Genomic DNA, 10,670 nt, shown 5'->3' with positions numbered 1-10,670 from the left:
CTCAAAATATTGGCTTTTTTTTCTCATAATTTAGAGTTTTTTGAACAAATTTTTTTTTTCATCTTATAATTTTGAATTTTTAGTCTCGTAATTTTTTACTTCAGCTCAAAATATTGAATTTTTTTAGCTAAAAAGACAAAATTATGAGACTAAAAATGTTAAATTATGAGCAAAAAAGTCAAAAATAATATTGGGGAAGACGCCCCATCCATAAAGGATAACTCATCATAGTGTGTTTACAGGTCTTGGGAAGAACTACTACATATGTGTAAACAGTAGTATCAAATGTTTGGCTTGTGGCTCCAGAGGAAGCTGCATGTGATCTGATAGGATTCACATAGAAAACAAACATTTCTTCATCAAAAAGAGTCTTTTTGGATAATAAAGGTCGTTCTTCAACACTTTAATATATTACAAACACACATGTCAGAAAATGTCAGTTTACAAACACCATAGCCAAACTGTACAATACCACAAAGCTTTCTTTAAAAAATGCTCAGTTGAATAAATATTCATAAAATATGTCATTATAAATACACATACAAAAGATTGTTTTTAAAGCAAAGCACACGTCAGAACACAAATCTTTGTTCTCACCTCGCTCATGAGTAGCAACGCACTAGTTCCAGTGGATTTGAGCATTTTGCTCTGGTTTGGTCTTAAAGTCTTCGTTCAACAAAGCCAATAAATAGATCGTCTAAATTTGGCCTTTTAAAGATTTTGCTACAATTAATCCACCATGTTTTTAGATTCAACCAGCAACTCACATCGATCATGAAATCATTATTAATGTAAACGTTTCTGTGGGCAAATCAAACTTTCTCCAATAAATATCAAACACTCACAAACATTTGTACAATGTAGTCACATTTAGTAGACGGTGTTTTTTCTAAAGCGACTCTCATTAAACACAACAGAACAAAACCTTGTGTGCAATGTTCAATTTCCTTCATTTTCAGGAGAGGAAGTGTGCAGCATTTCCACCTTTTATCATCACCATAACTGATTTTCCTTTGTCCAAACACTGATAACAAAAGCCACCCAAAACTGTCAATCACCGTAATGTGTTTCTAATTATTTTTGCATTGTTCACAGCCAGTTTCAGCAAAGAATACGTCCAAATTTACGTTAATTTTGACAGAATGCGACTGACTATTGATACAATCAAATACAGACTGGTATTTGCTACAGAAGGTCTGGGTCAAAACACATCAATCTTTCCGTATTCGTCCAAGTCGACACGATGAGCATCTCCGAAGATGAGGAAAACACCGAGGCCTGTGAAATTTACTAAAATGATGAGTGAGAACACGTTGACCCACGACAGCGTGACCTCGATCAGGTAACCTGACACGGAGACCAACACCAATCCTGTGAAAAACACACCAAGGAAAACAGAGTCATGTGAGAACAGCGCCAGAATTAACAACAGGGAATTTCAGCCCAGTCACCAGGATAAAATGTTGGCAATTAATGTTTCTGCAAACCACTGATTCGATTTGTACGTCATAGCAGCGTGCCATGCGGACACTTCAACAAAACATGTCAAATGACGTTCACGTTACATAGGCCACAAGGCTGACAAGGGTTTGAGACGGTGTTTCAACATCTGCAGGGGTGAAACCACTGGATACTTTTGACAAGGGGGCCAAGCGGTTTCAACATTTGTAAGCCTGTTAGTGTTTTTAACAGGAGCTTGGGACAATTTCCTGCCATGTTTGTGGCAAGCCAAAGCCAAAGTATCTTCTCTTTTTCTAACCTTAACCAAGTGGTTTTTGTGCCTAAACCCAACCAGAGCATAAGTACAGCATCGACACATGATAGAAATGAAAATTGAGCATAACATTTTTTTATGTTTTAGCAAAATTTGTGGGGTTTTTTCAGAAATGTCCACTGCCAACATTTAGTAGTAAACAAGTACAGACACTTCCTGTATCTTGAAAAAAGTAAATACAAATAAAAATCTTAGATACATACCCATAAAAGCACCACACATATTCATAAAACCTGTTGCAGAAAAGGAAAATTGATTAAATTTCTGTCAGCAAAAACTATCTATTGTCACAGTTTCATGAAACATAAACTTAAAGACTCACCGTAGAGAGCACCAGCACATGATGGGGTCAGATCCTGTACATTCACAGACACACCACTGAAACACAACAAAAAACAGTTAAATCAACAACAAATTAAATAAGGATAACTCTAATTTACCTATTTACAACACTATAAAAATAATGTGTATAAAAGGTGTGTCTGGCAATATTTAATATTTTTATCATTGTCAGTCCACCATTTTGTGAGGTGCAAACAAAGAGGTCATCGGTGTTGAGATCGTCATCATTCGGCTTATCACTCTTAAATATTTCGTTTTGGCCGGCGCTAACGTAAAACCATGATGAAGTGGTGCAGTGAAGGGACCTGCGAGAACCATCATCGGATGAAAAATGAAGATGGGCGTTACAAATATGCATCTCTTAAATTCCTGAGCCATGAATAAGAGCCTGAGAGAGGAGCACTGTGGTTGAAAGGCTGCTCTAGAAAAGATCCAGTCAAGCAGAGGCCATACCGAGTGATCAGTACATCAGCCGCTCATAGAAAACCACAAACCGGGAGTGTCAGTCAACAGTCTCAAATATCTCTGTTGTCAACCGGTGGAGATTCCTGAGGATCATTTAATTAAATGTCACCAACGACTTTGTTGGAACAAACCTTCAGTCAACAAACGTGCTCGAAAACAGACTCCAGATTTTCTTTTCATGCTCATAAAAGGTATCTCTGTGTTTGCACCTCCAACAATATGGCAGATAATATCATGCACTTTTCCTTTAAGCACACACACAGACTCTTTCTAACAGTAACATACCCGGCGGCGAAGGCGTACAGACCGGTCGCAGAAGAGACGAGAATCACACTTGAGGGAAATGTGACAGCTCCAGGCAGCAGCATAATGAACAGACTCGATGCACCCATGGCAAAGAACTGAGGATGAAGAGACAAACAGCACGTGAAATGCGAAGACGACTCGGATCACTTGCAAATAATAGTGCAGACACTTTATTTTTCTAGTTTGGACTTGAGGGACAAATCGGACTTGTCTGCTGTGTGAATATAACCTTTGAAAACCACATTTCATTGCAAAAAAGGTGCATATATCAGCCGTTAAATCAAATATCAGAGTTTTTTACTCTGGTATCAACATTGGCCCCAAGTATCAGTCGGGCTTTACAACAAATCAATAATTCTTTACCACTTTAATACTTGTGGTTCATCATGAATGGCAGTGTGACAACATCGGGGTGGAAATACCTTTTTGTTTTGCTTGAGCTTCTCCCCCCTCCAAAATATCTGCACACATCCCTGTACATGTAAACCTCATTTGGCCCATATAACGACTTACACACTTGCGTGTCCCAAAATGTAACAGTGGTTCACAGCTCTTCCACACGCCCTCGGGAAGCTTTAAGACTTGTATTTACATGTTTGAAACGCACACAAAAATTCAAACATAAAACACCTACACAGCGAGTCAGGACAAACCTTTACACCACACACAGACTTGAAAACAAAATTATACGCCGACTGTTTTTCCAACACTTACCTGCATTAACTTTCTCACATATGATACACGGTATCCTACAGAGAAAGAAAAACAGGAGATTTGAACATATTTGTTTTTATGAAGAGAGAAACTGATCTAAAAATAATAAAGACTCTTGTTTAATACCTTGGTTTATGAGATGATCTGAAAGCCATCCTCCAACGAGTCCTGATGGGATTGCAGTAAACCATGGAACTGTGTTATACACCCATCCCTGCAGAAACAGTCGGGTTGGAGAGAAACATTAATCACTTTTCTTAAAGAATTGAATCAATGTAGTAGACTCGACTCAGTCTAGAACCTCGAGTGTCAACGTGGAACAATCAAAAGATACAGATCAGCATCTTTATAGGCTAAATAACAACATATGGTGGAGAGAACAAATACCTTGGCATGTGGGAATGATTCTTCAAAGTACGTCGGCAACCATGACAATAAAGTGTATAAAGTGCTGGAGACGCACATGTGAGCAAACACCATGGCCCTGAGAAAGAAGAGAGGGAGCTGGGATCAGGCTGGAAACTCAAACTCAAGCACGTGTTGGATGAACACTGAAGGACTGAAGAGTGTGAGCTTTACCAGATAGGTGGCTGCTTCAAAAGCCTCAGCCAGAGCGCCAGTGACAAATTTTGTCTACTCGACTGCTTCGGTTTGGGGGCGACTTCACCTGAAGCACACACGGCACATTATGTAACACTGCTGCATAAAAGTTGGGATGACTCCAGGAATGTTTTCTCACTTTCTTTAACATTGCGAGATGAGTGGGAATTTTTAAACATTTTTGCTAAGTTCTCAGGGAATAATGTATGGATCTTGGTCAAAGAAAAATCAGGCTTGTTTGATTTAAAGGGGACTGTAGGGCCTTAGCTGAGTGCTAATCTAGTTTAAAAAATGCATTACTTTGGCTCTGATGATGCTGTAGTCTCACTCAATGTCCCACCTACTCTATCTGATTGGTTACACATCACAGGTAATAGCCTGCCGACACTGAATCATCTGGATCTGTAAAGTAAGTACAAGTACTTGAGTAAATTGTATTAACTGTAGTTACACTCCATCACTGATTATTCTCAATTCTGACACAAGACTTTCATTTTTACTGCCAATCAGTTACAAATATCTATCATCCGTCTCCTTGATTACTGATAATCAGTATCTGTATCTGACCTGAAAAAACTATATTGGTCAAAATTTCATCGAAAATCTTAGCCTGTACACCCAAGTGGTGGACCGACCGACACTGGCATCCATAAAGCCATGTTGCTACTGTGCGAGTGTGTTATTCAGGAATGACTGACACGTGTAGCTGATGTACCTTTTAAGAAACACCTCCAAACAATAAATGCCCAGAGGCCAGACAGAAAACCAGAAGCATAGAACATGCTTTCCCAGCCATACCGGTCCAGCAACAGGGATGCCATCCCGCCTGCCAACAACATTCTGACAAAAAGAAACAAAATGCAAAGATGAAGATGTCACCACAGGTGGATGGTGTGTTAAATTATGGATTAAAGTGTAAGTTTAACATACCCAAGATGGCTACCGCTGTTCATAGTGCTCATTAAAAACCCTCTCTCTCCCTCCACTACACGCTGTGAGCAAAGGCTGGCCAAGGACGGGTAGAAAACACCTGTAAGACATTACAAGATATGGAGAAATCTGTGAGCTGGTACAGTTCAGGCACCAGTTGTGATTCACTGGAGCATTTATTAAAAAGTTCCACGCTTGGAAGAAATGCTTATTCACTCAGAAGTCGGATGAAGTGATCGACACCACTCTCATGTCTGCACAGTATGAAATGTAAAGCCAGCAGCTGGTGAGCTTAGCATAAAGACTGGAAGCAGGGGGAAACAGCTTGCTTGGCCAGGAACAGTGACTTCCAGTCCTCCCTGCTCATCGCCTGGAAACTGCTCTCAGTCCAGTTATAATCCTGCATATGTTAACCATTTAGTTTTAATACAGATGAAACAAATAACTGGTTAATAGGTGAGCTGCACAGGTGCTGTTACCACAGGGCAGCCAGGCTAGCCACTGCACCATGTCCCCCAGTCTTTATGCTAAGCTAAGATAGCTGGTTGCTGGTTTAGCTCCATCATTACTGTAGAGACATGACAGTGGTATCGATCTTCTTATCTAACTCTTAACAAAAAAGTAAACACACTTATCCAACTAAAAGGGAATCTCAGTATGTCTGACTGTCAATAAAGTCTCTTGACAACCGTTCATCCAATCGACTCCACACTTGGCTGGTGTACAGAGAGGCATAGTCCCTCCCTTTTTTCAGAAAAAACATGTATGGTATTATGATGAGAGAGACATCATTTTGTTATAAAACAAATGACAGGTAAGACTGTGAAAATATGTAATCAAGACTACACGCCCAGTAGTCATGTAAGCGACGTCATCTCATTAAACGTTCACCGAAACCCTGTTGAACCTGTCCCGTATCTCAGACAACTCATCAAGCTGACAAACTCTCCTTTCACTTAACCGCAGTTGTCAGTGTCGCCAGATTTCTTGCGATTTTCACTATTTTTAATACTTTTTCTGTGCCGAGTTGGCAGCCATGTTGATGATGATGTCGTATGTTGAGCGTAACAAATGTTTTACAGTTTTACACAAAACTAAATGACACTTTACTTGAAGAAATATTTTTTTAATTGACAAACATAATATGTGTAAATCATGGCAAAATTCAAGCAGGATCAAAATGTATTCGTCTCTCCTCATTGACTCATTGACTTCTGTACAAATTTCTTCCAAAATAAGGTCCCATGGTGCAAACCGGAGGGGGCGTGACTTCGCCTCTCTAAAGTGCAGTGTCGAGTATGAAGTGGTTTGGATGAGCGGTTTTCGAGAAAGCTGAAAAATGTTGTACTACTCCTTTAATTGCTTATCCCTATACAGTAACTGGCACGGTGCTCACCCTGCAGTAGTCCCATTAGGAATCTGGCCACAGTCATGAGAGCGACGGTGTGAGAGCCCATGCGGCCCAGCAGAGGAGTAGCAGCTGTGATGAAAGCCCACGAGGTTGCAGACATGAACAGGACGCGCTCTCCTCCCACTCTGATAAACAACAAACATCACAGAGTTAAAGCATGAAAATCCAAAACCTGAATAAACACTGACTAAATAAACTGAATAAACAAACTGAACTTAAAGGACAACACAGTTTTTACTTTGTTTATATGTGGCGACATTATTTTCCTCTGAGAACAGCTTGTTTATTCAGTGATGGAAAAAATAAATATGTCTGAGTTTGTATTATTACCTCACTAATATTGTGAATATTAAAATTCTGAGTTTGAATTTCTTCTCCCAAACTACATAATGCCCCTTTAAACTACCAATAGTCAAGTTATCTTGGATTAATCAGCTAATTAACTGATTCATTGATTGATATTCTGCAAAAAGTGAGAAATGTTATCACTGCAAAAATCTTACTTTGTAAAGTAACTAGTAACTAAAGCAGTGAGATAAATGTAGTGAAGCACAATGTTTCATATTTCCCTCTGAGATGCAGTGCAGTAGAAGTAGAGAGTAGTAGTAAATGTACTTGAATACATTCGAACACAGGCTGCTGACTTGCTTACTTGTCACTGGCATGTCCTCCCAGGATCTGAGTCAAACAGTAGCCCCAGAAGAATCCACCCAGTACCAGCCCAATGTCGATCTTACTCCAGTTCAAAGAGGCTGCCATCGACACTGCACAGACCGGCATGATCATCCTGGCACAGAGGAGCAGGCAGGTGCCCATAAACAGTGTCGGGATCCATTTCCTTGCCAGATGTCTACAAGCATGAAGGGAAACAGGTTTTACTTAATGATACGAATCATAATGGTTGAAAGAAAAAAAAAAACTGTAACCAAAGTAACTGTAACTACAGACGTAAAGGTCAACAGACCCACACACACAGATCGGGACGGTACCACCACATGTGCTACCTGATCTTCAGCACTAAGCAAAATGCTAACACCAGTTGCTAACATGGTCACAATAATTCTAGCATGAAGCTTATGAAGCAGATGTTTTTTCATTGTTCACCATCTTGTGAACATGTTAATATTTGCCAAATAGCACTAAACACTGGGAACAGGTGAGTGTCACGAGAAAGTCATTATTTTTTCAGATAATTGTTCATAAACACAAGTATCGGATGAATTAAAACACTGACCTGATAAGGTTCAGGGGTAAGTTCAGTCAAAAATGACAATTTTAGTTATTAGCTACTCACCAATAAAAAGTCAGGTGAAGTTTTGTAGTCCACTACGGAAGCCCTAAAGGGCCATGCATTCATACATTTTATTTCCTCTGTTTTCCCGTGATAACGAGTTAATTTCATTTGTTTTCTCGAGATCTCGAGTTATTGTCTCGAAATAACAACTGCCGTTTTCCCGAGATAATTTTCTCGAGATAACGAAACTTTGTTTTCCCGAGATAACGATATAATTAATTCGAGATCTCGGGATAATGACTGTGATACTATAGGCCTGAGATTATGGAGACGCCCGGGACCTCGTAGCTTGTCAGGTTACATACCTGTTAACGACGACATCAGGCTCACTTAGATTGCTGAAGCCTTGCTAACCGTCTTTTTAGATTAGATCTTGTAGACGATGGATGAATTTTCATTTTTGGGTGAACTTATCCTTTAACCTTATCTGGTCAATGTTTTAATTTGTCCACTACTTGGGTTTATGACCAATTATCTGAAAAAATAATGACATTCTCATGATACTCACCTGTTCCACCTGTAAGAGACTGCACGTTTTTCCTCTGAGGGCCGTGAAAATCCTCATAGGTCGAAGGTCATAAATCAAGACCAGGGCTTGTCACCATACGGTTTAATTTGGTCCAACAGATGTTTCTAGTGATTAAATAAATACAAATTATGATCATGTATGTGCTGTTTAATTTTTGTGAATGCTCTTCATTCATGTATTAACTTGTTGTCATGTTCTCAGCCTGGCAGGCAGAGTTACAGTTTGAGCAGGAAGTCAGGTGAGGCAACTTAGTATCTCTTTGCACCTCAACAATACAAAGTTTCGAGTTTCAGTTTTGGCCCTCGAAGGGAAAAACTTTGGCCACCCCCAATCAAGACATGTCAGCTGACTGGTGGTGCTACAGAATAAATCATCGGATTACTTCCTTCGGGGAATCATACATTTTTGTTTCCCAAAGCTTTATTGCAATTAATCCAAATATCAAATCAAATATTTCAGTCTGGAGTAAAGCGACCATCCACAGAGCAATGCCACCAGCATAGCTAAAAACAAAACAAAGCTCTACTCTTCCAGGAAACTACCAACATTGCGTGTCAATGTTTGTCTTTGACGTGGCAGTGACGCATCAAGGTATCTATTCATTTCAGTCGGCGCACATGGTTTACATGCTACTCATTTAACAGCAGTTGTATTTCAGCTCAGAGTACAACTCAGAAGAATCTCATCAGGAACCGCAAGACAGTGTGTAAACTAAATCTCAGCATGGTGTTTTGAGGCTGTCTTAGTCTCACCTGGGCCACAGGTTTGGGTCTTCCGCTTCCTCTTCTGCATTAGCTGGGCAAGCCTTAGGATCCAAAACAGAACCAATGTAGTCGTTCCTGCCGTTTCCTGATGTGTGCTTGTCGGCCATTCAGACAACACTGGTTTCCTTTCTGTCGTCTGTGAAACTCTCTTGCACGGAGAGAAGTGCTGCGGCTTTACCTCATCTCGACAGGCAGACGAGCCGAAACAGGTCAAACTTGTTGGGACAAAACTTAAATTGAGCACCTGATTTGCAAGGCTGATGGCTGAGGTCAGGGCAGGGTTTTTACTGGGTATAGCATTTGCCTATTTAAATGTCAGAAGTGTATTTGTTGATTTTAAGTTGTCAGCTCTTAAAAACATTTTCAGTTTCTGGTTTATTTGACAGTACATCTTTAAATTATCAGTGGCACTTCCCTTAAAATCTGCACACATGCACACTCAGAAAATGGAGAAAAAAAAACAGCTCTTGTATGGTTCACAAAAGTTTTGTTTATTTTAATAATTGCAAATCTGATCTTAAAAATGTTGAATAATAAAAGGGATGTGAGCTCTCTGGGTCTCAGTATTTGTCAAAGCCAATATCTATAAAGACAATACAACCTTAAAAGAAATTAAGGATGGACAACTAGCAGCAAGTTTGTTGTTTTTTTTTATAAAAGTAAACAAACAAAATAAACAAGCACAAGTGCCTTTCCCCATTGAAACAAAAAGATACACTTACATGCAGATAAAGTGAAAATACTAACGGCTTTAAAAGTGGCAAAATGGACAGCTAGTTCTGTGACCCTTCTCAAGACGCCTTCACAATTTAAATGCATTTGATCGCTATATGAATTATCAAAACAAAGCCAATGAACCAAAATCAATCTAAATAGATTTGAAATATTTCACACTTCAGAGTTGCTGTTATTGGCCCTGTCATTCATTTGCATTTCTTAATCGGAGCAGCCCTTTCTCTCATCGTCCCCCCCTTCAATGGGTTTTGGCAGAACTTTTGTCCTAACCTCAACCCCTTGTCACATAAAACCAAAGATAACCATTAGGAGCATGTTGGGGGAGGTGCATGCTCAGTCAGAAAGCCATCTCTGATTTCAACACGTCAGTCAGGACGGATTTCACTCTCAAACATATGTGAAACGATCATTTTGCAAAGCAGTTTATCCCGTAGACGTCGTACTGTAAAGGTACAACCAAATTTCAAGGTGTAGGATGCAAGTGGTTGATTCTTTAGCAAATCTTCAAACATCACACTAAATAAAATCGTAAAATATTATATTAATTAAGAGTATATTACATTAATAAACTGTGTCTTTCCATTAATTGAAAAATATTCACATTTTGTGTAAGAAATTTAAATTCTTATCTTATTTCTGATTCGAAACAATCTAGACTCTTGCACTGTGTCATCTCAATCTAAACATATCTTCACTAGAAAAGGGCAGTCGTGTGTCTGCTGTTTCAAAGTTTAAACCATTACAGTTGTTCTCCCCTCCATCCAGAGGAGCTCAGCTTTTGGCTCCACACATGCCACACTGTTAAC

The 10,670-nt window shown here is 39.4% G+C and overlaps 1 protein-coding gene across 1 annotated transcript; it reads right to left on the bottom strand.

Moving 5' to 3' along the window:
- Positions 1-386: 386 nt before the first annotated feature.
- LOC311265565 (voltage-gated purine nucleotide uniporter SLC17A9-like) lies at positions 387-10,663 on the bottom strand. Its single transcript, XM_084367358.1, has 13 exons — positions 9,118-10,663; positions 7,195-7,392; positions 6,528-6,667; positions 5,132-5,231; positions 4,917-5,041; positions 4,181-4,268; positions 3,989-4,085; positions 3,728-3,815; positions 3,602-3,636; positions 2,867-2,982; positions 2,097-2,152; positions 1,978-2,007; positions 387-1,371 (listed from the first exon to the last, which is right to left on the bottom strand). The coding sequence occupies exons 1-13, from the start codon at positions 9,234-9,236 to the stop codon at positions 1,202-1,204; spliced, it is 1,362 nt and encodes a 453-aa protein (XP_084223484.1). The 5' UTR covers positions 9,237-10,663; the 3' UTR covers positions 387-1,201.
- Positions 10,664-10,670: the final 7 nt, after the last annotated feature.

This window comes from Pagrus pagrus (genome assembly GCF_965226575.1).
Source record: "Pagrus pagrus genome assembly, chromosome: 11".
NCBI classification, from domain to species: domain Eukaryota; kingdom Metazoa; phylum Chordata; class Actinopteri; order Spariformes; family Sparidae; genus Pagrus; species Pagrus pagrus.
This window is presented reverse-complemented; position numbering and strand designations above follow the sequence as displayed.

Coding starts and splice junctions, on each gene's coding strand:
- LOC311265565 (XM_084367358.1), bottom strand. CDS start 9,236: ATGGCCGACAAGCACACATCAGGAAACGGCAGGAACGACTACATTGGT. Junction 3,816..3,988: donor AATCATTCCCACATGCCAAG/GTATTTGTTCTC, acceptor CTGTTTCTGCAG/GGATGGGTGTATAACACAGT. Junction 1,372..1,977: donor TATGTGTGGTGCTTTTATGG/GTATGTATCTAA, acceptor TGTTTTTCACAG/GATTGGTGTTGGTCTCCGTG.